Source organism: Drosophila sechellia, chromosome 2R (genome assembly GCF_004382195.2).
Source record: "Drosophila sechellia strain sech25 chromosome 2R, ASM438219v1, whole genome shotgun sequence".
Taxonomy (NCBI): Eukaryota; Metazoa; Arthropoda; class Insecta; order Diptera; family Drosophilidae; genus Drosophila; species Drosophila sechellia.
This window is the reverse complement of record NC_045950.1, coordinates 8,099,008-8,126,964: the sequence shown is the minus strand read 5'-3', so window position 1 is coordinate 8,126,964 and position 27,957 is coordinate 8,099,008. Positions and strand designations below refer to the sequence as shown.

The 27,957-nt window shown below is 42.4% G+C and overlaps 1 protein-coding gene across 3 annotated transcripts; it reads right to left on the bottom strand.

The window, feature by feature from the left end:
• Positions 1-41: 41 nt before the first annotated feature.
• On the bottom strand, positions 42-27,505 carry LOC6608732. 3 transcript variants are annotated; one of them, XM_032715348.1, is made up of 10 exons: positions 27,292-27,505; positions 26,830-27,030; positions 16,920-17,064; positions 11,398-11,555; positions 5,407-5,479; positions 4,919-5,086; positions 4,617-4,815; positions 4,227-4,534; positions 3,148-3,232; positions 540-3,020 (listed from the first exon to the last, which is right to left on the bottom strand). In XM_032715348.1, exons 3-10 carry the CDS (start codon positions 17,034-17,036, stop codon positions 1,045-1,047), a joined length of 3,084 nt encoding a protein of 1,027 aa, XP_032571239.1. In that variant the 5' UTR covers positions 17,037-17,064; positions 26,830-27,030; positions 27,292-27,505; the 3' UTR covers positions 540-1,044. The 3 variants fall into 3 exon arrangements, with proteins under 3 accessions (XP_002033455.1, XP_032571239.1, XP_032571238.1); XM_002033419.2 differs by lacking the exons at positions 26,830-27,030; positions 27,292-27,505 and adding an exon at positions 42-524 and having other exon boundaries at positions 2,691-3,020; XM_032715347.1 differs by having other exon boundaries at positions 26,830-27,505.
• Positions 27,506-27,957: the final 452 nt, after the last annotated feature.

Genomic DNA, 27,957 nt, shown 5'->3' with positions numbered 1-27,957 from the left:
AAGAGAAATTTACAATAAACTTAAAAGCTTAACTGAACTCGTAATGTAATGGCTATTTATTCATTTCGTACAACAGGGTAAACAAAATTGGCTCAAGTGCGTAATCTCAAAATTGCTAGGGGAAAAGCGCGAAAAATCGGTTGCCGTACCACTAAATATTACAATGGTTTGCGATTGCTCTTGTTTTTTGTTGCTGCTTATGCCTAGCCTAATATTATTTTACCATAATATTTTGCTAAATTAATATAATGTAAATAATATTTCAAGCTGTGTGCAGCCGGCTGACTTATATTAGCTCTGCACGGTAGGCGTCGTTCCCTCTCACGCCGGGATGTGCAAGTGTTGTGGTGTGTTTTGTGCCTTGGCCGCTCAAAATCCGGCTAAAATCCCGCCCAGGTGCGGTGTGAACTACGCTCAGTCCCATTCCCCGATGAACATGCGTGGCGTGGGCACGTAGCCGCGCGTTGGCAGCGGTAAATGGCGTCCGTAGATGTGATTGTAGGGTGATTCAACAAGCTCCGAATCTACAAGAAGCACAGAAATCGGTGGTTACAAATCGGGTGCGGGTACAATTGTCAGGATAATGATGTGTGCTGGGGTGGGTGGATTCAATTGGTAGACCCAAGCGGGTACTTGGTTGTAATCTGGTGAAGGCATTATCTGTTTAATTGCATTATATCTTTTTTTGGATATAATGTAATGTAAGGGCATTCTTCCACAGATTACAACCCACTCGTTGGACTTTGGACTACCTCTAAAATCAGTAACCCACTCTCACTTGGTGTATGTACATTTGCGTTTCGTGACTGTCCAGGCTAGAGGAGTCCAAGGTGCTGTGTTAGTAAAAGTATCGTACAGTTTAGTGGTTCTGTTCACCGGGCAAGGAGGTAACCGAGATGCGTTTGTGGGTATAATATGTATGTACAGCCACCCATCATCCGATCCAAGGGGATAGGGCAACAAAAAACAATAACTAATATCGATGTCTGGGCCATATAACCTCGTTTCGATTTAGAGCAACCCCATAGAAATTCACGTGTCCGTTTAGTAGTCGAGTATTTGGATTTTCTTCAGGCTAAGGCTGCGCGGCTTGCGGGGCTTTAGGTAGCCATAAATGGACTCCATGTCGCTGATGTCAAGGCGGCTGGCACTGCGTCCGGTTCTGCTGGCCGTCGGCGGAGGAGCAGAAGGTGCCTTACTAACCGCAGTTGCATTGTTTGCGGCTGGACTGGTGGCCAGTGGTGGGGCCATCGTTGCCACACCGCCTCCTCGGGCCTTTCCCCCAGCCACTCCTGTTGCGCTCGCTCCCGCTCCCGGCTCAGCTCCACCGCCTCCAGATGTTGCTGCAATGTTGGCTGATACTGCTGTCGCTTTCGCTGCTGCTGTTGTTGCTGCTGATGCTGATGCTGCTGCATTTGCGGCTGCCGCTGCTATACTTTTGTTTTTACTATTGAAATAATTTTTGCTTTTCAACATGTCCTCATTGTCTTGCTTGGCGTTCGTTAGCTGTCTTTTGTGCTGGTTGTTGCTGCTGTTGTTGCCGTTGCCATGGCTGTTGCCATTGGTGGCATTGTCATATCTTTGTCTTTTGTCAGCGTTTTGAGCCTGCTCCTGTCGCTTGCCGCCCCGCCAACTGGGCGCTGGCAGCTGTGTCTTCTTGTGGCACTGGCCCCTTTTCGCTCCTGCCGCACTGCGTCCCCTATCCGAGTAGTCGATGGTGCCGCGCACGCGGTCATAGATATTGGTCGCCGACGGCGCCTTCACCGCAATCCGCTTCCTGCCGCCGTACATGTACAGTGAGCCCTCCTCGTTGGGCTGCTCGAAGAAGCTCTCGGTGGACTGCGACTTGGTGCGCAGCACTGCCGGCGCCTGCAGCTGGCGGAGATGGGAGCGATCCATGTACATGTCAACGGTTTCGGTGCCCTTGCGGCGCGGTATGTTCTCGGTCAAGCCCAGGTCATCGTCCAGGTCGAATGCCATGTCGAAGTCGTCGTAGTCGTAGCAGTCGTCGTACCGTTCGTTTGTGGGTTCCGTAGGTTCCAGCTCCAGCACCGAGACATCGCTCTCGCTGCACCACTTGACCACCGCCGGCCGGACCTCCTGCTCCACCAGGCTTCCACTTAGCCGCTGGTGACGCCTCAGCTGCTGCTGACTCAGGCTCCTTTGCGGACGTGGCGGAGGAACTGCACCACAGAGTGGAGCCAGCGCATAGCAGCTCACGCAATTGCAGGCGGAGCTCTCTTCAGAACGACGGGTGGAGTGGCGCCGTGTCACCCGACGAGCCACAGAGTCCTCCAAGTTGTCGTAGTACGGTTGTTGCTGCTGCACATGTTGCTGCTGTTGCGGCTGGTGCTGCACTGATTGCAGCGATGCAGAGTGTTGCTGTTGCAAGTGGGCGTGCCGCTCGCAGCGAACGTGGACATGCCGGTGGAGTCTGTGGTGCGGATGTGCGTGCGGATTCGAGTGCGGATGCAGATGCGGATGTGGCTGGTGGCTACGTGCTTGGTTAGCTGTGCTTTGTGTCTTGGTGGTTGCTGTTGCAGTGGTTGCTGTTAGGTCCGTTGGCAGTGACTGTGGTTGTTGTTGTTGCTGTTGCATTTGCATTTGCAGTTGCTGATGCATTTGCATCTGCAGTGCGTGCGATTTGTGTGATTGGTGGGCGGCGTTGGGCCCACCCTGTTTATAAATACCTATGCCGCTCTCATAGCTGCGAGTCTGCCAAATCTGGTGGTGCTGCTGCTGCTGCTCCCGCTGGTGACCCGCATGGTGGTGCTGTGCCGCATGCGCAGCCGCCGCCGCGGCCATCAGTTGCTGCTGCTGTTGAATGTGGTGCGGATGCATGCCGCCCAAATGGTTGTGGATCATCGACGTTTTCTTCTGGCTGAGCGTGCTGATGCCGCCGTTCCCGATGTTGTTCCCATTGCCATCCCGCTGATCCTTGGCCACCTGCGCGGGTATCGGCTTGCCGGACTTTACAAAGTTCGGAACTCGGGCCCGCAGGCCGCAGTAGTAGGGATCATCTGTAGAAAGATTAGTTTAGTTATAACGGTTTATTTTTTTTTAATTTATACTAAGGAAGTTCTTGCTTAAAGGAATTTATTATATATGAAAATTGGAAAGGACAGAATGGAGGGATCTCGATCTTACCATATTTCTTATTATCTTTGCCCTTGTCCGATTTACCGCGAGACAGTTTGATACGGGTCTCCAAATCGATGTCATCGTAGTCCGGCTGAAAGAAAGATAGAAAGAAATGTGTGGCGTGAAATTAGAAGGAAAGTGACCAGGTGATGGTATCTCCGATCATAATTTTCCATTCACAGTTGCGCAAGGTGTGCCCACCAGTTCGGCACAACGGACCACCAGTCCTCCACTCCAAGAGGCACTGAATCGGTCGTTGGGCCCAATTGGCAATCGAGCTGCAAAGCAATCCGGCGGCATTCCCCGCATATTAATTACACGCGATTCGTTTGCAGTTATTTGCGGCCAGTCGCTGCTGCTGAAATTCGAATATTATTGAGTGCAATGCAATGCCAATTGCTCAGTGAGGCCCAACGGCGAAATCATCGCCAGCAATGGAGACCATGCAGCTATGCAGCAATGCAGCCATGCAGCCATGGAGTTCCATGAGGGAGACCCATTTTCCATTTTGCAAGTGGCCGCATTGCGCATATGACCAAGCATGGGCACCCAAACTAACTAACTAGCCACCAAAAATAACTCAACCCAGCAAGTCGACAGGTTGCCACACTTCTTCTCCTGCGCCGGCGTGGCTTTTATTACTCGTGTTTTGGCGCTTCCAAATTTGTTCCGACACTTTGCCAGCAAATGAACTGCACTCCTCCCACACTTCGGTAGCTTCTAAGTATGCCATAAAAAGTGTGTATTACGTGCTCCACGATCGCACCAATGTACATATATACATATATGTTCATTTTGCATTGAATACTTTTTTCACAAAGGGAGTTACTTTTAAAAAGATCTGAAATTATTATCACTCTTTAAAACGAACTAGCAGACATAAATATTAAGAAATCAGGCACATTTAAGTGTCTTTAAGTATTACTACGTTGAACTTTTCTTAATATATTTAAATATTGCAATTTTTATATTGAATCATTATGGCGTTAAGGCGCCGTGCTCTTCTCAGCTTAAACTTAACCTAAAAGTATTTAAATAGTACTAATAAAATATACTTTAACCACATCTACCTGCTGTTCTCTTACCTTTGGAATCAGATCATGCGAGTATATATTATCCCTGGGCGGTAGTTTTGGCGGTTTCTCGCTGCGCTTGTGGGCCAGTTGTTGCGTCTGCATCAGCAGCTGCTCCCTCGTGGCGGCCACATGTCCTCCACCGTTGCCATTGAGATGCTTGCCCAGCTGTTGCTGCGGATGCAGTTGCGCCTGGTGGCCACTGCCGAAGCCAGAGCTGCCGGAGCTGCCACCACTTCCATTGCCCGCGACGCTGTAGGGATCCTCGTCGGGTATCGGAATGCGCGGGCGGTTCTTGATGTCCACAATGGGACGTTGCACTGGATAGGAGCAGAATATCAAGGGATAACATTATATATTACTCTTAAGAATATAGATGGGATATGGCTTCGATGAACCCACCTGGTGGCAGCTTGCTCTTCAGCATATCCATGGCCACCACATTGACGATGAGCACCCAGATGGGGCACTCCAAGATGTCGTTCTCCGACTTGACAAACGCCACCGAGGAGAGGCACTGCGTCTCCAAGCGGCGGCGATCCGGATAGGCGCGTCGCAGTTCGCGATTCACATTCGACTGGAACTTCTTCATGTCGAAGAGCTGGGGAGAACAATGCAACGCTCATTAGCATTTGGAATGGATGTGAGGTGGGATCGCGGATCGCGATAAATGGCAACCACGTACAAAGTCCCGTCCCACTCACCTTGACTATTTTTTCGGATTCGAGCGCCTGATTGGGCAGCTTTAAGATCTCGGCACCGATGGAGGTCTCCTCGTTGGGACTGCTGGCGGTACTCTTCACGTAGACATTGCTTTTGGCGTACCGCCGGATGAGGATGTTCCCAGCGTCATCCATTTTGATTTTAACACCCTATAAACAGTTAAGTTCGTGAATTTGATGCGGTAATTAAATGGTTTAACTTTTAACGAGCGATGATTCCATTGGTTCGGAAAAATAACAACTCTTTCTTTTATGCATTAAAGAATACTCCAAGTGTCTATTTAAAACAATGTCTCCCATAACCGTATGAAAATTTAATTTATTTTTCGCATTAGATACAAGCTTAAAGTATTCCGTAATCTTCACGCCATCTACCCGCTAATGGAGATTTCTCGTCGATTTATTGGGGTTTATTGTCCAAGCTAATTAAAACGCTGTCGCTTTGATTGTGCCATAAATTGGAAACTTACCTGTCCGATGACGCGCTTCATCTCGTCGGTCTTCTGATCCCTCATCGGATTGTCAAAGCCGCACAGTCCAATTCTGCAAAAAAAAAAATAAATAAAAAGAAAAACAAATTATTGTAGACAATGTTGTGCAATCGTTAAAGAGCCGTAATGAGCGTTTTATTAATTGCAAATCAATCAGCTGCCGCATTTAAAATCGATAAGCCAGCATGCCCAAAAATGTGGCCAAAATGATTTGCCACTTGGCGCCATTCACTTTCTGGAATCGAATCGAGGTTGCTGCCTCGAGTGACTCACAACATACTAGGTTACTTGGTTTCTTGGTGTCTTGGCCCGTGTGCCTGCCTGTGCCACATTTTGTTGCACTAAACGTTTGACAAAACATTTACCATGGGTCTGGCTCTTTCGGGTTTGGGCCACGGATTTTTCGTTTTTGCCTGGCGTTCAGGCCCAACAGAACTGTTCAATCGACTGGCTCAAATGCGGACTGACAGTGATTTATGCCACATGCCGCAGAGTGCGGCAGCTGCAGCCCAAAATTTATTAAATAAACATGTCATATTTCGGCGCCAAGGCCTTAATTTTCATCCTAATTGTCTAAGGTCTAAAAGCTGAGTCATTAACAGCTGAATTTTGCGAATTTGTTTAGCACTGAATTATGCTATATTTGTAGTTTTATTAATAAAAGATTAATAAATAAATAGGTGTTCTTTTTTCAACTATCAAGCTGATATATAACATTTCTTACTTAATCAATCAATGCCCTTAAATCAAAGTTGCAAAGTGAATGGTGATTAGGATTGCGCCGTGTAATTTGTATTTTCCAAAATAGGGTTTATTTTCAGAGCTTACAATAAATCTGGCTTTCCGTAGTTGGGCCCAAACAAAATCCAGCTAAGCCGCAGCTCGGTCTTAACTAAATGATGAATGTTCGTTTTTTTTTTTTTAAGTTTTCGATGATTTTTTCTTGGGTTTTTCCTTCGGCGCTAAGGTCGCCGAAAATGTCGGCAGAAATGCTAACAAGAAGCGGCAAGAGGAAGCCGCAGAGCCAAGACAATGAAGCCAGGCTAATTGTAATTGTCGTTTGCATAAAAGGCCACGGCAAGAGGCTGAATTTGAATCTTTGTCTGAAGATGCAGATTAAGCTGAAGTTGAAGATGATGCTACTGCTGCGCTGCTGCAATGGAAGTGGTGGTAATGGTGGCAGTGGTTGCACTGCTCCTGCTGCCGGGGATTCTTCATCTGACGCCGCTCTGTCACTATTATGCTTTATGTTAATTTGGATAATGAAGCGCTGCCAGCGCAGCAAAACGCAACATCAGCAGGCAGAACAAGAACAACAGCAGCAACATCAGCTGGTAGCAACAGCAACTTGCAACTACGAACCACAATCGCCGTTAGCATCGCTGTGGCATTTGGCCATGTGCTTCAGTTCTGCGCATAACGTCTGCCGCCCGGAGCTGATTTATTGGCTAAACGCTTGTAAAAACCGTTGAAATGTGTGTCAAAGTTTTCCATGAAATGAAATCGACATGGACGGGCTGCGCCGCGCTCGTATGCCCAATGCGATGTGTGGCCCCCAAGGTTGAACGCCAGCTGCCGAAAGCGGATTTGCAGTTCTTTGTTCGGTAAATGCTTCGTTAAATTCGAGCCATCCAAAGCGAAATGTTATTAAGTCTGAAAGGCAACAGCTGAGAGCAGAAGGGTGTAAGAAGTACAGGTTGACTTCGCTAAGCGGCATGTTCTGCAAAAAGTCTATACCAGCTTAAACAGTAAAGCATTAATATTCGCTTTTATACAACAAAGTACATTTAGATTATATTAAGATTCGGTTTTCAAAGACCTTCTGAAGAGTTCTATTGTGCCAGGCTATTGAGCTAAACTCAAGAACCAGCAGCCCAACCCACTGTCAGTTTGATATAATGTATAGCTATAGCTATTCAGAGCATGTCTTGGAGACATTCACTTCGATGTGGCCGGGGCATTATCGCACTTATGTATGATAACCATATAGTGAGTAGGTATATTGGTTGCAAGGTCGTCTGGTCTCAGGACTGGACCTGACTTGACACGCCTAAATGAGCTGGAAATACGAAAGGCCCAGCTGAAAGCGAGAGTCGATCCATCGACCGGACCAACTCGCTCTGCCAAACTGCAAAACTGGAAACCACTGCGATTTTGGAGTTCAAGTTAAACGTGTGCACTGGGTCAGGCTGCACTTGCGAGGACGAACCAGCTATGTGGCTTCTTCGAGGAAGCCAACGCCAGCGAACGGACAACCAGACCATCACCATCATTGGTGCAACCGTAAAAAAGTTGCAGTTAACGGCAACTGGTTTCGAACGGTGGTTGGGAGCAGCTTTTGACCTGCGGCTAGTGGGCAAAAACAATGTCCAACCGGTTCAGTTAAAAATTCCATAGCAAAGACAACGATTTACTATAGCTATAGCTACATATGTACGTATGTACATACGTACAAAAATATTTTATATGTGGCCATGTATTCGGCTTATGTGCTTTAATAAAAGTCGCCAAACGAAAGACTTAGGAAACGAACTCTGATCTGATCGGCGAACTAGTTTGGCTTGATTCGCCGTTAATTAGATTATGGCTAATTATAGGCAACATTTGTGCGGCCAGAGCATTTCCCGCTCCAGTTTTTGGGGTCACACCTTAAATTGCTGGGACGAAGGCCGTCGCCACCATTGTTCTTGCCCTGACAAATGTGGCACGTGTGCTGCAGTGGCAGCAACAATGACAGTGTTGCTTTTGCAACTACTGCGGTTACTCAGCAATAGCGGCAGCCCGTCGAAGGAAAAAATAAAACTGAATAAAAACAGGCTGAAAATGTCTTTTGTCTGTCGGCCAACTCTCGCAAATCTCAACCTTGGCGCGCCCCTTGCCTTAGTTTTTTCCGCACGAAACATGCTAAAAAAAAAATTAAAGTGTATACCGTGTATACCCATATTGTGTGTTGCAATCGGAGCACAGCTTGATATTATAATTTGATTTCCATTTCATTTGTTCCCAGCCACATGCAAATTCGATTGGCAACGCCCACGCAGCGGAATATTTCGCAAACTGTCATAAGCTGCCGAAAGTGTATTGGCGCCATTTCAATTGAGTTCGGAGCTCGGATAATGTAATAGCCGGACCACAATGAGTGCTTAAGGATTGGCCATTAATTAAACGCGCTTGTTGAAAGATCATTGATCGCAGCTGCTGCGGTGTGCGTGTGGTCCCCCATTTTGAGTGTTGCGCCCACACCAGCAACTTGCAACTAGCAACTAACAACTGGCAACACCAAGCAGCAATTGCCAACTAGTCAGTCTAATTAATTAATTTACATGCAGCAGCTGGCAGTTGACTCCACAAATGGAAATTTGTCTATGCATGCAACACACAAAAATGGGAAGTAGTACACTCATCTAAGCCGATGGCCAAATGCCCTGACTGGCAATAAATGAAAATCTAAACGAGGAACATATATTTATAAGTATATAAGTTTGAAATTAAAAAATTGTAAATGTATCTTAACGGCTTGCAGTTTAAGTTATTTCAACAACCGATTTAATGTTATGTTTAAGTGACTAATAACTGCACAAAATTCACATAACATTTAAATTTGTTGTGCATTTGAAAGTCAATGCACTCCAATGAATATTTTCGAAGGCAAGTACAGCTTCAGTGCATAAATAACTAACTAATACAATAAATTAATTTAAATAGCGCAACTTAAATGAAAAAGGCAGGGGTTATATCAAATTAATAGTTATTGTTTTATCCACACATACTTTATACTTCATATATATGTTATGCACATAAAACCTATCATCGCGGAGATCGTGGCCATAGCTCTATATATTTGCATACCGTCCAGATTTCCAATGAAAAGCGTTGCGTGTGAAATGGCATTCCTCGCTTTTTCACATTCAAATGCAATTCGGTTAGCCCGAAAGATAGCAGTGGCTAACAAGCGCTGACAGCGGCTAATTAAACAAACAAGCTGCTGGACCTAGACGGCGATAAAACTACGAAAAGTACGAAGAAAAAAAAAAGCAGACAAAAATCAGGCAGCTAGAGACAAAGAGACAATGGCAGTGACAAGTACAAGGGTCTTTGGACCACACTCAGACTCATAAACATGGCCCAACAACATGGCCATAAATTATCTTTGCCGTGGTGTGCATGTTTGAAGTCGGCGGCAATTGGCAATTGATTAACTTGACACTCTCGGCATGCAAAGTTGGCTTCGTAGTTTTTCCGATACTCCGCCAATCCGATGCTGTGTGCTGCTTAACCCCCAGTTGACATAAACAAGTAGTCAAATAGTCACAAAAAATGAAAAAATGCAATCTTCATGGTGGATAGGGGGGAAATTGCAGTGAAAGACTTGCCATGACAAGAGCAATTTGCATGGCCAATCTGTGATGACCTCGTCACGAATGAAAACGAATTGAATGAATGACTTTCGTTATTATTTTCAATTTCATTTGTTTTCCACTCGATCTTCATTGTCTTCGGCCCGCTGGCAATTTATTTGTACTTGTATCTACGCCGTTGACATTTGGCTGGCAGCAACTTTATTTGTGGCCATTTACAAAGGAAGCCGCCGCCGCCGCCACACGATCTCCTCCTGCACTTGATGCCCTTTTTTGGCCAACTCTTTTCAATATTTGAACTGAATAATCGCCACATCCATGCCCATGTACTTTTAGCCTTATGCATAATGCATAGATCCATTGAATTGAAACTTTTTACGAGTACGTACGAGTATGCTAGGTTTTGAAAACTTCTTGACATTTCGACTGAAGCAAATTGCCACGGCAATTGAGCGTAAAGCATTTGGCATTTGCCAATTTCTGGCACGCAACAGCAATATTTTTGAGGCGAAATATGTTAATTAGGGCCTTTGCTGCAATTGCAGCCACCCAAAAATACCAAGAACCACTTGGAAGACCTCCAAAAAAAAAAAACAAAAAATAGTAGAAATAAGACTAGCCGAATTCTTGACTCAAATTGCTTTGGAAAAACGGAAATCGCTCATTTCATAGAAATAAGCGCAATTATTAAAGCATTTTCACTCGCTTTTCGGTTCTTGTTTTTTATTCACTCAGCCCACCAGCAAGCTTTTCACATGCTACAAATTGTTTCCACTAAGGTCACCGTTTGGCAATGCCCCTGCCCCTGCCCTGCGAAGGTTCTCCTCCACTTACATCTTCTGCGTAGTGAAGTTCATCGGTGGAATTAAATTTTAATGGCATGCCCATCAATTTGATGGGCGTTTCATTCAATGCCCCTTCGAGAGCAAATCAGCAGGCATTTATTATTACAGCAAAAAGCCAGCAAGATGGCCAGCTGAAGGCCACACAGCCATTCGCATCGAAGTTGGCGATACACTTCAATTGGCGATAAAATTCAATTACAAGCACGTTTTGGATGAGTTCCCGAGATGGGTATCTTGTGCAAGAATCGGGGAGGCTCTCAACTCAACACCACCTTATATGTTATTTCATTGTAAATTTTATAACAATTAATCAATAATGAGCGTATCAATTCTAGGAATCTCTACTACAACTTAATTGGAATTATTTTAATTATTGAAATAATGGAATATTCCGACACGCTGAGTTTACTTTCTGCAGCAAAATGTTTATCAAAGTGATGCTACCCCTTCGTGTCTTCAATTTACCAGAGAGAAAGACGAGCAGCTCCTGCTGGGTATTTTCTTTGCCAGTGGGTCAAGGGCATATGATTTTGCTAGTGCTCAGGCCCCACCAACTGACATTAATATTTATGTGTGTGTCTCATTTTGTTTTGTTTTAGCAAAGTTCAAAGGCATTGTTTGCCCATGTTTAATGTGTTTTGCTGGGCTCTTTTTGCCTCGTACCCTCTGTTTGTTCGCTTCGCCTTCGCTTTGCAATGACCGATAATTATAGCTGGTCAAGGGATGGAGGGATGGAGGGCTGTAGGACTGGGCCAACTGCTACTCACCGCATGCCGTCGAAGCCATCGTCGGATCCATTAATGGTCAGCACTGGGGCGCGTGCGTACGCTTTGGCCACGCGACGATTCCGCTCGAAGACGATCACTTTGGCCCAGATCTCGTCGTCGATTTGGGTCCATTTGTCCAGCACTTCCTGAATGTGCTCCTGAAAGGCAAACCAAAGGGGAGTGTGTTGTTGTTACTCAATACAAATTAAGTTGTTCAATTTCAGAAAGAAACATGTTATAATAAATTAATGTCATAAATAGATATCTTAGCTTATCTTACAAAGAAGAAGTTATATTATTTAAAGCTCACTTTTAAAATATTGTAACCAAAAAAATATAAGCCAAAATATTATGAGAGCACCGCCTAGATTTCTACAATCTAAATAGGTGGCACAACGCTTTGTTTTATTGCAACGCTATTATGTTATATGTTTGAAAGTTTCCAAACACTCCATTTTATTAGCAGCCAAAAACTGCACCAATTATTGAGAGCGTGTGTTTTTAATTGGAGTAATAAGGAACCCTGATCGTATCATTTTAGTTGGCTAACAAACTTAACAATCCTTTCAAAACCCATTACAAAGCCAGCACAAAACAAAAACAAACTACGAAAAATCAATCGATTTGATCCTAAAAGATTCGAAACTTGTTTTCGGGGAATCTGGAAAACATAGTGACTGCAGCTAATGCTAGCAATTTTCACTTTCCATCGTATTTGAGTGTTTGTGCCAAAGTGAACGGCCTTGTTGGGCGCTTGCGTTTTATGTTTTTTTTTTTATTCACTCACTTTACTTTTACTTATTTGTGTTGCCTTTTTGCTGCCTGGCTGCCATTACAAGCGTCAGTCTGTGTTTGCGTTTGTGTTGTTTTGCAGTTTGTTAAATAAAAGTTAAAATCAAATCGGAGCAAATGCTGACACGAACACAGCCAGACGAGAAAAAAAGGGGATTTTCAGGGGGTTTTCAGGGGGTTTTAAGGGGCTTTTCGGCGTTGCAGTGAGACATTTAAAATTATAGACAACAATATCGCTGCTGTCGGTGGTGTTGCCTTTGGTTTGGCTGCTGCTGCATTTGTGTTGCTCGGCTTGAAGTCTTTTTTATATCCAACAATATACTTATATGCATGGATATTTAAAGTGCTGCAAGGCTGTTGATTGCAGCTCTGTCTGCGGGGCTTGCACTGCTCTGCTCTCGTCTTGCGTCATGCCCAAGTGCACTCGGGAAATATTTTACATTTCTGTCTTATATTTAAAAAACAGGCTTGCACATAAAGTTGACTAGTCTAAAACATACTCCACATTGGATATGGATTCCAGGGCTATTATCCGATTCATCGTGAGCAGGTGGCTGTAAACTAGATCAGCGCCTCACCAATACACATCAATTTAGAACTCCACTTATAAGTTTTCATAAATGCACAACTAAATTCCAAATTCACTTTAAACTGGCACTCTTAATAATGTTATAATCGTGTTTATTTGGTTGTAATATGCCTTTAAACTACAGCATGAGCATTGAAACTTTAGATGTGCTAGTATTTCATGGTTTCCATTTATGACCCCACCCATTTTATTCTCATATGCATGCAGCAACAATAAAAAACGCCAAAAACACAACAGCTGGTATGTTTTCCCGCCGTACCTGGCTTACTCAATTAACCCGAACAAAGAACGTCATAAACAAAGCCATTAGCCCAGTAACCAACATGCCCACAATTTGAGCCACTTTTTGGGTTATAATAAAAGTGAAATATGAAAAATATGAACAACAAAAATTGTGGGCAACCAGCAAACATCAAATGTTGGTTGGCTTTTCTGGCTTTTGGCCACAATTCTACAGACGGACGGACCGACCGACGGACGGACGAGCATTTTGGCCAAAACTCGTCTAGGCAAGCTCACTACTCAGCTCATTCAGCGGGCACACACATTAAAAATGCAAATAAATCATGTAGTGAAACTTGTTAACCTTTTCAGATGCTTTGCGTTTGCGCACTCGTCGGACTCGAAATCGAGAGTCTGGGAGTTGGAAGCACTTTTGATTTCATTCCGTTGGATTCTTTGGGCAGATTCACTTCAGGTTTCCAACGGCCGCGGCAGAAGAATCTTGTAGGCTCGAGTCGCTCGAGTGTCGACGAAACTGGTTACAACCTGTAGTTGTTTCTTATATTTCTAGGCCGTGCAGAGAGACGACCTCAAAATGCCGAAGTTCATCGAGTGCTGGTTTTTGGGCTTCTTGACTGACTTTTAATTAGTCCCCAAGTCCCAGGTTGCAGCTTGCAACAGAAGCTGCCGCAGCAGAAGTGCCACACCATGAGCGCGTGTTCTCCCTGGCGTATACGTAATCTGATTTGTGCATGTGGAATTAGTTCGAACGAGTTTCGAAACGAGTTTCGATTAGCATACGAACAACATTAAATCAAAAACATGAGATATACGATTTTTCGGGTGACGTCAGGCGACAAACCACATTTTTGTGGGCGCAATTAAAGTCTATTATTCTGTTGCAAGATCCGTAATGGAGCCCCAATGGATTAAGTCTGGCTTGCAACACGTGCACGGTGCACCGCCGAAGATGAGACGTCGGAGAATCTCCGGTGCTGGCTGCACTTTTTCGTGTAAAATGTTGTTGAACTTTTGTAGTCACGACTTCCCGAGGAAACTGAGCAACAGATGCTCGCAACGCTCAGAGTTGACATTTAATAAAATGATTTTTATTTGGGATCCGGCGGCGGCGGCGGCATCGGTAAAACTCTTTGTGTCTGCCAGGTCAATAGATACAATCACCGCAAATTATTACGGTCTTGATAAATTCATCTTGTGACAGGTTGCGGCAGCAGTTGCGAACAAAGTTCATTGATTTGATTGTTCATTTTCAATTTGTTCGCCTAATGCCAAGTGGGATCAGCTGGCAAATACATTTTGCAGATATATAATCTATGCAAATTTTAGGCTGACATATGATAATAATGGACCATAGCAGCTCTTTCTCCATGAGGTAAATCAATCAAGCAACGAGCAGGAAATTCAATTGATCCTGCGACGTTGATGAAGTGGCAGCCACAAAAGTTTCCATTGAATTTGTCGTATAATTTTTGGGCTTAAAAGCCAGCCCACACGATGTGTGTGTGTGTGTTGTGTCTGTTGTCTCGTTTTAGTGGTTTTTCCTGCTTATTTCGGTTATTTTGCGCCAACGCCAAATCCTGTTGCTCGGCCCAGGCCAAAAGCGAGACCGAAACCAGGTGAACGGGTGCCAAAACAGCCGTCGCCAGACAACAAATCCCGAGGAAAAGGAAAACAAAGAAAATGCTTACAGACAAGAAAAAAAAGAAATGAACAAAACAGCCTGCGCATGGAAGTGGAAAAAGCGAAAACTCTGCAGACCAGCGAGAAAAACTTTCATTTTCACGAAAAACGACGGCGGAAAGTCGATGTAGTTGATGGCTGTGTGTTTGGTTTCGTTTTCTTACGCTAGAATTCTGGTTGAATGCATGCAAGTTCGTTGCCTAAGTCTTTTGTTTGCAAGTCAATTTCTGTCGCTCCGTTCCCAGATAATAAATTTGTAAACAATATTGAAAATAGCACAGCGGCAGCCAGAGCAACCGAAATTGCTCAATAAGCGCCCCGAGGAGCCAGCAGTCAGACACAAGTCGAATCAAAGGGCTAACAACTAGCAACCCTCAACAACAAAAGGAAAACTCAGATTCAGACATCATTTGCGACCGTTTCCACCATGGGAAATACAGTTTCTGTTTTTGTCGACGCCTTTGTGTGGGGCCAGACTAAACGGAATTATATAGATGCCACGCTCACGCTAATTGCAACATAACCATAGACGGAAAAAGACAAATGCGACCAAACTGAAATCCAGAAACTGCCGCACGCTTTTCACTTTGGGCGAGGCCTTTGGCTCCCCGTAATTCCGCTGAATCGCTGTTGGAAACGAAATTTATGCAAAACGCCATTAGAAATAAAGCATCGATTTAATGGCCAGCCTTTTGATGGTTTTTTCCCTGGGTGTTGCTGCCTAATGAATTGCAGTTAACCCAGTTGAGTGTGTGGGCAGCACCGCCTGCCTAGGGTGAACCAAAAAAGTCAATAGAGGTACGCAACTTGCGGGAAAGGGCCAAAAAAATAAAGATAAAAGTCTGATAACCAACTTTCTCAAGTTTGAAATATTAATAACTTATATAAAATTAGTTGTAAGCAAGGAATACAATCAATTTCAAATTTTCAACTGTGCAATCTTACTAGTATTTCATTAAGCCTTCTTTAGGTTGGTTTTTTCAAGTTTTTCCAAAAGGCTTTACCTATTTTAATCACTTCTCTAACTTCTTTTGGCTTGAAAAACAATTACCTAGCCGTACCCAAGTATCCAAAGCTCTCGAAAGAGTTCAAAAGGTTACACTAAAACCACAGTTTTTGGAGCTTAAACGCAGCTGACTTGCATTATATACGATCGTGGAGCCATAAAAAGACCCACACACCCAAGGCCTATACTGTTGGGCCCACCACTAACACTCCTTGATAAAAGCCAAAAGGGTTGGCTTTTGGCTGTTAGCAGTTACCAGTTAGCAGCTTCGTCAATGGGATTCCCACACATAAACAACCCGCTTATATACACACACATGTTGCAAAGAGAAACGGACCCAAAAAATAACATAGCGTAATCGAAGATGGGCGAATGAATACCGATCGCTGAGCTCGTGCTGGGCTTGTCCAAATATTAGGGTTACCTATGGCGTTTTTATAGCCATAGTGCTGCTGCCGCTTAATGCCGTTGGCCATTTGCCTTACGCTTTTGGCCACACTCTGCTGACTTACTGCCTTGGCGGCCCGTAGGCAAATTAAAAATGCACAACGCAATGCGATGGCCTAACGGTAATTAATGCAATTGGTCAATACAACAAACAACAAACACCAGAAACCCTAGCCAAAAACAATGAAATAAAACGGAAAACACACAAAAAAAATAAAAAAACTGAAACCAAAGCCTCGGCGTTAGTGCGTCTCATGGTGACCCCAAAGCGGTGGACTCGACTCCGCGTTTAGCGCACGTGTTGAGAATGAGCGACAGGAAAATAGCCACAAATCATAGAAGCCGCCTGTCCAAGCCAAGCGGAAGTCACTCCACGATGGCCGATGGGCCAGGGCCAGTTCTCAGCTCTCTACGGATCACCCAAGATTTAGCATCGCTTCTTCGACGGTCTCGCGGAAATCTCTATACGGTAATTTGCCAATTATGCCTAATGTAAGTTAACCAAAATGCAGCTATATTGACTGGATTTTAAGGGGAAAAGATTGAAAAATGCAAATGTTGGTTGCTCAGATGTGTACAAATATTATCAAACATATATTCTAAAATAAGGGATGAGTGGGTTCTTACTTAATACCTAAATTTGTTTTAATAAAACCTCAGAAATTATTACTGCTACGACCAGCTTTTAACTTCAATTTTAAGTAGTTGTAAGTTAAGATACATCTAGTGACACCAAATCCATAATTTGAAGTACGAACAACTTACCTTGTATAGTTTATCCTTCTGGAACCAGATATCCTCCTCCTCCTCCTGCTGGGTGAACGTCTGGTCGAGATTAAGATCGTCGCGGGAACGTGATAGAATTTTTCGACGTGACACCATTTTGTGTGATTTCTGGGGTCTCTGTCCTCTGCAAAGAGTGAGATCAAGTCGTAAAGGGTTGTGTGAATATTCGAGTTGTAAACCAAATTCATAATATGGGCGGTGCGATCTGAAGGTAGGCCGTCGCATAACGGTATCCAAAAACAGCAAACACATCAAAATTTGCTCATTTTACGCTGACAGGCCCCGCAAAAAAATCCCAAAAAGAAGCCCCAACAAATGTTTGACTCTCTTCGAACCGCTAAACAAACAGAATTTTGGCATCCCTCCGATGGAGTTCAACGCACCTGGAGCCGAAAACCACACTTATTGTTTATGACCTGGACTCTCTTTTTACAAGTCATCCCGCATGCAGAGAGGCCCAAGCTAATATACTCCATATACCAATGCAATTTGCCTTCCTGTATTTTTGCGCCTTTTCGCGGTCTGTTTCTATGGGATGAATTTAATGTTCCCTTTGAGTCCAAGAATTTATGTGTAAAACATGCAATTTTTATTGAAATGCCTTGTTATGACGATCATGTTGTGCGAGCTACGCATAGCAGATTCGGAATTGAGATCCCAACTGCGATTCGGTTTGTGAATCAGACGGTGCGGGTGAGATACCATCCCGGGCACGTTGACAACGGCACAATAAAGGTAAATAAAGACGAAATCACCTGTGAGCTAAGTGGCAAATAACAACTTGTTGGTAAAATGAGTAATACCCTTACCAAACTGCTTAGTGTGGTAATCAAAAATGTTTACAGTACTATACTTAAAGATATGAAAAGAACACTTAAATTAAATTCATTTTTTATCTTTTCTTTGAGTTATCGTAGGGTATGTACCAAGCTTACTTTAGGGATTCAAATTTAAGTTTAATTATATAAACTCTTTAAATTCATATTTAGAGAAGTCTAAATCAAATATTAAGCTGTGAATGATAAGAGTTGACATATTCATCTTCTATTTGACCAGCAGGTGTTAGAGTATTGCGAATGAAGTCTTTTGTTTTTTCACGGCTTAGTCTGTCAAGTTGATGAAAAACGTTGATTGCATAATAAACATCTATGGGGGCTTGGGGCTTCGGGGTTTCGAAGCGTGTAGCGGCAAGAAAGTGCCGTCCCTTTCTTCGCAACACTCCCCGTCTCTGTCGCACATGCAAATGTGCGAGGTTCGCTAACCTGTTGTCATATATATTTAGCCGTCTTTGTTATTAGTGTCTATAATTGTGATGTGTGTGCGCTGTATTTGTTGGCTTTCTTTTTGCAGAAACCCAGCGATTGAGTGATCGACGATACGACAGTTCGGATGCTGCAAGGGCTGGCCATAAATATTCATCGACTTTTGCGCAATACCCACTGTGCCGCCGATATTGTCAACGATCGACGCCATTTTTTGCGCCAGCTTAGCTATAGATCGCAATCGCATAACAAATGTTGCCGCTGTTGCAGCCCGATTTATGCAACAAAAGCCGTTAAGTTGTACAAGTCTCTCTTTCTCGGTGGTGGTGTCTCAGTGCCATTTGTTGCCGCTTTATTGAGCTGCATTTTCCTTTGTGCACACACATGCATTGTTGTTTATGGCCAACAAAGGGCCACTGTCTGCGACACAAAAACGAGCCCAGAAATCAGAAATCGCCGTACGGCTAAATAGAACATATGTAAGTATGTTCCATAGAGTGGCTAACAAAAAGTTCCTCAGGCCGGGCACGTTCTAAAAAAAACATACGTGTTCTAGTTTGACTCTCGTCTCCGGTAATTACGTGAATTGCATTCTGAGTGTCATTTATGGGCGCGGAGATTTACTGGATGATCCTCACGGATATGCCTGTCTACTTTTCGGTTTAAGAACTACAAATTGAACAAAAAAAACCGAGGATAAGGTAAAAATATATAGGGTAGAGGCAAAAGAACAAAAAGTTAGTATAGTATATGAAAATAAAGTGAGGGCTTAACATGCAACATGCTGCCATGAACGTAACATAAACTTACGTTCTAATAATAAGAACTTTTTTGTATTCAAACATAAAGATGATTTGCAAAAGTGGTTGATTTATTAGAAGTTTTAAACTATGAATTTAAATATTTAAACAAACTTTATTTGTCGAAAATGGGGAATGTCCTATTGTATATACTGAAAAAAATGTCAGTTGTATATTCAAATCATTTTATTAATTAATTTTTTATAATTTCCCACTCATTACACGAGAATGCTTTTATCCAATTACCCGATGAAAAAACGGCAAAATGAAAAGACGGCACGTCAAATTAAAACACTTAAACGGCATCTGCCTGTGTTCTCGGAACAATTCTGGCCAAATAACGCTGACAGATCAAGAAAGTTTCTCTTTCTTTATGCGATATGACGGACAATTAACGGCCCACAGGCTGCAGCTGGCGGAGTGGACTGGAGTCGAGTCGAGTCGAGTGGAGTGGATCTGAGTGGTGGCCAAGTGGTGCTCGATATCCTGCACCATCGCTGCGGCGGTGCAGCGGATGGCCTGTTTTCCTTACTGGACTTTTGTAAACAGAACATCTGTGGATGCCACTTGATGCCATAAAATAAAGTCATCAGAGCCTTGTATTTTTTCTTCGACTTTTTTCAGCATTATTTCTTTTTTTTTTCATCTGACGACTGTGTGTGCGTGTTGACTTTGCTGATTTCCCTGATCTTTTACAGTTACGAATCTTAAAGCTCAGGAATTGGGAAAATGTGTGCGTCCATTTGGCTGGCTGGCAACTATTCAGCCATCAGCATTCACTTTTCGCTCGAAACTAATAAATTTTTCCTTCGCACACGCAAAAATGTGCAGCAACTTTCACGAAAAAATGCCAAGGTTGAAAAACGCAATTTGAAATCATTTAAATAATGCCAATTGACAATTACTTCTTAATTCGATGCAATCCGCCGCATCATCATCCAAGTGCAAGTTCAGCCACAATCGAACTCTGATTAAAGTTTCGAATTCGTTGAACTTTCACAATTGTCCAACGAAATGATACTAAATTATAAGCAGGCATTTTCCGCACATTTCCGATGATGGGTTCAATAACTCTGGCCGGCGAATCGAAATGAAAAGAAAAATATACAATAACCTGCGTGCAAATATTGATTTGGGAAAATCTGTCCAAAATTTCAGCTGGGCTTGTTTACCGACTCAAGAGTTTATTCATTATGCGGCTGTCATTTCTGGGCTCTATTAGTATTTTCAATTCCCACAGCAAAGGTGGCTTCATTTTTTAAGCCTTTTCAACAGCTGACATTGAGGATGCCCACACTTTGATATTCTAAAAAGATGACGCCATATGCTTCAGGTCGTTGTTTCACAGCATATAGTAGGTGTGTCTTATGTAGGTTTGAAATAGATATATCACTAATTGATAAGAAAATGCCAGTGCGTACAAAATAACAATAAATATTTATGATTCATATAAAATCATCTATGGTAGCCCATATGAACTGAAAATATTATTTTATGTGAGAATCTCTATGCATTTCCATATATTAACGACGCTTTTCGAGCTCAATGATTGACAGGCGGAAAACTCGTTTTTTTCTCGACTTTCTACAGAACTTTCCTCGGACCGAAACAATGAATAATTTAATGGTTACATTCACTGCATATTCAACTAGCAGACGATCGCGCACTTTATGAATGAAAGTCAACGTCATGAATTATTGTAGTTTTACGAGTGGAAAGGGGGACGAGACACGACTCTAGGCAATCAATAAAGAAATTTGATGATGACAATCGCTGGCTGACATCACAAGTTGCATATTAATTGAATCGGTGAATGTAAATGATTCTAATGCAATTGCACCTGGGATGCATACGGCTGGCGTGGAGTGGAGTGGGGGTCTTACTGTGCCTAGTCAAGAGGTCGTTAGCAGTTGTGCTTCACTGTAAGCGAGACATCGGCAGAGTGCAAATAGCTGGCAGTTCATTTACCCCCGAGATGATTGCATTGTTCGAGTGCATCACGAGATGGCAAAGATTAGACGTGCCTACTTGGCTGAAAACCAGCTTCCCCAGCTATCATTTTTGCACATTCATTTGCCAAACTCTGATGCTGGCCAGCTAAATGTTAAGGTCAGATACATTTTGGCCGCGCATTTGGCTAGAAAGTATTTTTAGCACCCCTAATGGTATCATTATGTAACCAGAAACCACATGAAAGTTCCCTTGAACCGAATGAAGCGTCGAAAAATGGGATGTCGACGAAACATTCGATACTTTCGCGGCCGCGAAGAAGATACGCTGGCCAGGAATGCTGGGGAGCCACATGATTGATTGGCCGAAACTTCAGAATAGAGCCCCAAAACGAAATTGCTTTCACAGGGGTCAAGCGAAATGTTCCCGAAGACGAAAAAAAACAGAACTAGGCAGGGGAACAAGATACATGTGGCCATTGATTTGTGGCCAAATTAAATTAAGCAGTCATTGACTTGTGGAAAGGAGAGAAAAGAAAGAGCCGCATCGGCCATTTGATAGTGTTTTCGTTGAAATAATAGTCGTGCTGAGAAGATCTCATCATAGTCTGGTAATCCGTTTAATTCCATATGAGAAATGTCTGCAGGTCTCCATAGACATATTATTGATTCCTTTGGAACGTATCACGTTAATGGCTAACACTTAATATTTTACGCGGCTCTAATTGAAAGGTGTGAAGATTGAACATATTTCACCTCGAACATGTTGGAAGACTATATGTTTGATGTGTTTATTTTTCTTCCGAAGGTTTTAAATGAATGGATTTATTTTACATGCACTCAGTTTCCCGTACCTTTGTGATAACACGTAACTTCCTTTCGTTTTGAAGAGTTCCTGTGACTTTCCCTTCGCCACCCACCAAAACCACCAAAGCCCTTCAAACTAAATAATGAAATTAGTGTGGGCGAGTGGATCATATTTTCCTAACACTTGTCTGCGGTCGGCATTGTCTGCAAATGCTTCAATTTGCATAGCGTGAAAGTGGCGTGGAGTCGGGGTCCAAATTCAAATCCAAGCCCGAATCCGAATCCGAATCCCATTCGCAGTAGCAATCGCCATGGTTCAGTTCCTCGTTTGGGGTTAAGGTTTTCATTATGCGCGGCAGTGCGCAGTGCAAATTATGCAAAATTGCTCACATCGGGAAGCTAATAATGCGAAATCCGAAGCATTTAACAGCGAATCGCATTGCGGAACTGGCTGCCAGGTATTTAACACCTGAGCGCATCAGCGGCGCATCATGGCCCCATCGGCGAACGGTAACAGTAACAGTAAGATTGGCTCCACGAGTAGCAACGGGTAAATATAAATTAAATATATATTTGAACATCCAACCGATACGGACAGGTTGTGCATTTCGATTTCGCAAAAAGCATTCGGATTTCCCATCACGCACATCTGGCGCTCGGCTCACCATTCCAGCAATTATTAAGCCCCCAAAATATGTTAAATCATATCTGTATAAATGAATATCTGTGCGAGCATCACCCATAAGATACTTTTCAAAGTCATGTAACTGTCAGCGCTTTGCGCAACGAACTAGAGGATGGGGATGGATAGATAGATACAAAAAGCCCAAGAAATAAACATTTCAATTTTTAAGATGTTCGAATGTCTTAGCTGGTTTTTGATTGATTTTCGTTGCTAATGCAGCGAATGCTGCTGCTGCATCACTTTCAAAATGTAAATTTATAAATTGCCTGACACCTTTTCAAAACGTCTTCGGGCATTAAATCAAATGATTCGAGCTAACAAAGATAAACAACTCTTAAAATTAATAGAGACACAAAAAAAATATATCTGAAATTTTTAGCACTTTAAAACCTTGCATAATTTGTAAACAAAGCTTCACATGGCAGTAGAATAAAAAAGCTGTAATTTATAATTTCAATTATTTAAATACAACTCAAATGCGTTTTTCTGCAATTATTATTATTGTTACGTTATTTGATAAAAAATGTTTTCAAAAATCAGTGAAAACGAGTTTTACTTAATGCATTTCAGCATTTTTCGAATTTTTATAGCTCCATAAATAATTCCAAACATCACTACATTAAAACAGTTACTAAAATGGAAAACACTAAGTATTTGCCGAGTAAAAAAGTTGTATTTTCCGCTGTTTTTGCAACAAACTCATTTCCAATCCCACAAATTTGTTTTGCCTTTGACTAACGAAAAGCGCCATGAAAAACGAGTTGACACTTTCATTAAATTGAAGCGAATTTTTTCCGCATTTCTGCGTTACGTTCCAAGTTGCCCTGACCAAAAGCGAGGTCCGTGCAACAATTTGCTGGCCAAAAAGAGCGAAAAAAAACAGGCTACAACATCAACTAGAGTGAAAAGCAGAAACACAAAATAAAAACACGAATTTCAGCAAATGAAAAGCAAGTTGGAAGAAAAAAGCTGCAACTGGCGGCTGCTTCTGCTTTCGTTTTCGCCTGCACGCTTCAACTGCTCCAAAACGCTCCCAGGAAGAGCGAAAGAGACGGACAGAGTCCAGCCGAAAGAGATGGATGGAGTCTGGGAAGCCGGGTAAACGAAGCAATTTGAAGCGAAGCTATGACAGCGCCGTTGCACTAAATTTTCCACAACCGACTGAGTTTGAAACCGAAACCAAAACAGTAAACGAAACTGAAACTGATTTCTTTTAGCAGAAAGAAAGAAAGATACATAAATACTTAGAGAGTGGTAGAGAAGTTTACACCAAGAAAAAGCGCTTAAGACCTCAAATTTCAAACCGGAAATCCGCCGAGGAGACAAACGAAATTTCAAGAACCACCTTGCAATAAGAAACTAGAATCATTCGACCTCTGGTATTTGGTTTTCCATAAGGTTTTTTTGTCAATTGTAAATGTATCTAGTATTAATAAAAAGATTAATACCATAAGATTATATTGCCAGAATCTATACAATTTAGGAAATAAATCTAGCTTCCTCCAAACATTACTTTAAATAATGGTATAATATTTTGATAAATACATCATGTTCTAGTTGACATTAAACTTTAAATTTTAAAGAAATGCAGTGAATTACATATTTTTTCTCTGTGCACCTCTGTTACGTTGGCCATCATTAGTTGGCTCAATAGATGACAAAATTTCTCTCACTCTTTCCTGCGTTTACTGCTTATCAAATGCTTGCAATCAAAAAATCGTCCAAGTTTTCACTTTCTCAGTTCGCATAGCAGCGGATCATAATGATAATGATGATGATGATCGTGAAGCCGGGAGCGGAAGTTTACGTGTAACAATCAGAAAGATCATAATATTTGTGTTGAAGCTCTTTGTTCGGTTGATTGAGTCAGCTATTGGTAGCTCTGCCCACAACAGAAACAGAAAAATTGTATTTAAAATGCAATTTATACCCCGGGCCCACAATGCCGAGCCAAATAATGTTTTAATAAAGATGCCTTTTGTCTGGCGGCTAGGCGTTAAAGGCCATCATCCCAGCATCTATATATGTATCTATCTATCTGCTTGTATCTCAATATCTGGCTAATCGCCGACAAACAACAACACGTGCCTCCCAATCAGACTTAATGTCTCTTTCACACTTTGTTGGCGCCACCACATCAGCGGATTAATTAGCTTCTGAATCACAAACTGCACGCACTTGAAAAGCGCATTTTTTATAGGATCTGTGAAGGTGCGGATGCTCTGACATGTACCTACATATATACAACTGCGATCTTAGAGATGGGTAAGTAAAGATATCAAAGCTTATAGATATACTTTTGACATAAGATTATATCACTTACTACTATCACAATCTACACACTGCCATTCGCTATTATTAGGAATTTCCTTAACAACTAAGACACATAAATTAATCAGATAAATTACAGCCAATCAACAAACAAATATATCAGTGCCACTTTTTTGACCGCAACTGTATGGCAGACCGCTGAATGAGATTAACCCATTTTTCCGCTAATGAACGGTGCCCATTTGGCGGGGGAATGGCTTTCAATAAACCCAAATAGAACCAAGCTCATCGACAGCTCATGAAATATGCGCACAGCGTGAAAAGAAATGGCCAGAAGCACAAAGAGAGTGAAAGAACGGTTAGGCGGTCGAATGCAAATTCTCCTGGAATTTGGCCAAGTAGAAAATGGGTTTAGTTTTCGGCCAAAAAGGGTAAAGTTACAAAACAAATTTATTGCTCGACCTTTTTTTTCGGGGCTTAGTGCAAGCTCATTTGTTGTTTTGGCAAAATGTAAATGAAGTCAACGTTGTCGGCCGACTGACTGACATTTCCCATTAGCCGATTCGGCCACGTTATATTGTCTGCAGATTCTGGCCATGGTGAACTTTTGCCCAGACGGATTTCAGCACTTACTTCTTCTACTTCTTCTTCAGGCGAAGAACCGCACTTTACAGGGTCTTTTCGACGATTGTTTACATTTATGGATGCATAATTGGGTGCCATGCCAGCCGCCCCCTCACCTCCCTCTCCATCCACCTAAATGTATTTAAATTTTGCCTACTAATTGACTCCCACAGGCCCACAAACTGCAGAGATGATGGGTTGAGAAGTTGGATTCGAGTCTGTAACCGAAGCCCAATGAAACTGCAACTCATGCCGACAGCAACTTCCTTCCTTTGCCTCTCGAGCTCTTCATCACTCACTCTACGCTCGGATATATACACTATACTATACGATTTATATATATATATGTATACAAGTGTCGGGGCAATTGTCGCAATCGCAATCGCAGTCGGAATCGGAATGGCAACACCTACTGCACATTTTAATTTTAGCTTTTTTTTGGGCAGCTCCGTTTCATTATTAAATGCATTTGTTTTCGAAGGCGTGTTGGCAGTCTGAAACTCATCCATCTGTTTTATTCAAGGCTATATGTGAACTGAGAAAAATCGTTCTCGAACCGAAAAAAAAATCATGAAACATGAAACTAGATCTTTTCAAGAATTTAAATGGATTGCCATTTATTTGAGGTTTCATTTATTGCTTACTTAATGCCAAATATATATGAGTGCTGAAACGATTATTGACAATTCTTATTTATTGGTTTTAAGGCGACAATATACTTGTTATAAAGGCCAAAAATATATGGAATATTTTAAAGGTTACATGGTAACGTTTTGCATTTTATTAATTTCAGGCCATAACTTAAATCCAATTTGTCAAAAAGGCAAATACTTTTAAGAAGAAATGCAAAGATTAATATATTCTATATTTATATAGATTTAAATTCGTCTGGCTTAAAAAATGTATATGCATTGTTGTAAGCACAAATATTTAAGCGTCAAAACAAAGGCAACTGCTTTTTTCAGTGCACATGTATCAGAAATAAGAGTTTGAGAGATGAAGACTGAGAGCCAGAAAAAGTTGCTGAACCCAAATTAACTTGACATTGTGCTGCTAATTTAGCACTAATCGTTTGAATTGATGGCAAAAAAGGAACTATTTACGAAACTGAGACGGCCCAAATTGTATAATATTCAAATGTGAATACGCAATCCGAGGAGGAAGCCGAAAAGCACAGCGGCAAGCGCAGATGTTGTCAACCTTGAGAGCCAAAACCGTGTTTTCAGCTCGCATTTAAATGAAAATGAAACTGAAGTGTAGCAAACAGCAAACACCAAACAGAGCGACCAGAAAATAAAAAGCGCGTAAGCAGGAAGTCCAGCCATACAGTTGGAGAAAAAGCGGGCAATTATGAACGGAAGATGCTGGGCACTGGGTTTTCCTCCAGGAAGGCAACAGGTGCAAGGGCTAGGGTTTCACTTCGTTTTTCCCTGCTTTTTTCGTGCTTTTTTCCTGCTTTGCATGCGTGTCTCTTGGTCTCTGCGAACTCACCTTTCTGCTCAATTACTTTTGTTTTTTTTTTCTGCAGTCGCTGGTGTTGCTGCTGCTGCTGTTGTTGTTGTTGTGTCGAAACTGTTGCAAAATTGCTGATATTTTCCCAATGATTACGTATTCGCAGAGCGGCGACGAGGAAAAGTGCTTGCCCCTAACTGTTGTTTATTTCTTTATACGTTTACGTATTTTCCTTCAATGCTGCAACAATGATTTTCTATTATTATTTATATTGATTTTGTAATTGCCTTTTTTGCTACAATAGCCGTTTGCTTTTCACTTTATTAATTTCACTTTTTCGTTGCTGCTGTTTTGTGTGGAAACGAGTTTGCCATAAATTGTAATATTTAATTTGGACACGAGTATTTATGCGTCTTTTAAACTCGCGCGACAGAAATTTCTAATTCGCCAGCAAATTAATGAATTCAAAATTGTTGCTATCTCGGCATTTTGTGAACGCACTTCAATTGCATAACGGCGAAGACTGCGCGCACAAAAATTCGTGATGATGACGATCTTCTTTTCCAGCAGCTTCTTCTTTCTCTTCTTTCTCAGTTTGTTTTCTTTTTTGATAATATTTCCTAGTGGCTGGGATTTGCTTTTCTTTCTTAGCTGCAATGCCGACGAGCCAGCGAACCAAACGCACTCGACGACTTTCGCGACTCGACTGAAGAATCGAAGGCGAAAAGCAGAGCCGGGCTTTCGTGGCGGCAGAGCCGAGCTTACCTGGCGGCCTTACCTGCCTTTTCTTACCGTAAGTTCGGTTACGTTGGTTCGGTATTTCTTTTACCTGTTTATTTTTTTTCTTACCTTGTCGCTTCATGGCTAAGTTGGCTTAATAGCGTTTAGCGTGTCCAAAGCTTGGCGAAGCTTTTTCGAAAAGAGTTCCCAAAAGAGCGCATTTCTATCTCTTCGAATAGGCGCTCTCTTAGGCAGCTCTTTTGGGCTGCATTTTTGTTGAATTCCCAGTAAGATTTGGTGGTCATCAATCTCATCTCTCTGCTTTCTACACCTTAATTACATCATCGCCATATGTTTCTTGTCGTTTTTTCTTTTGCCTGTCCAAAATGTTTTAATTTTTATTTATCAACTCGTTACTTAAAAGCTTTTAGTCGACATTTTTTGGCA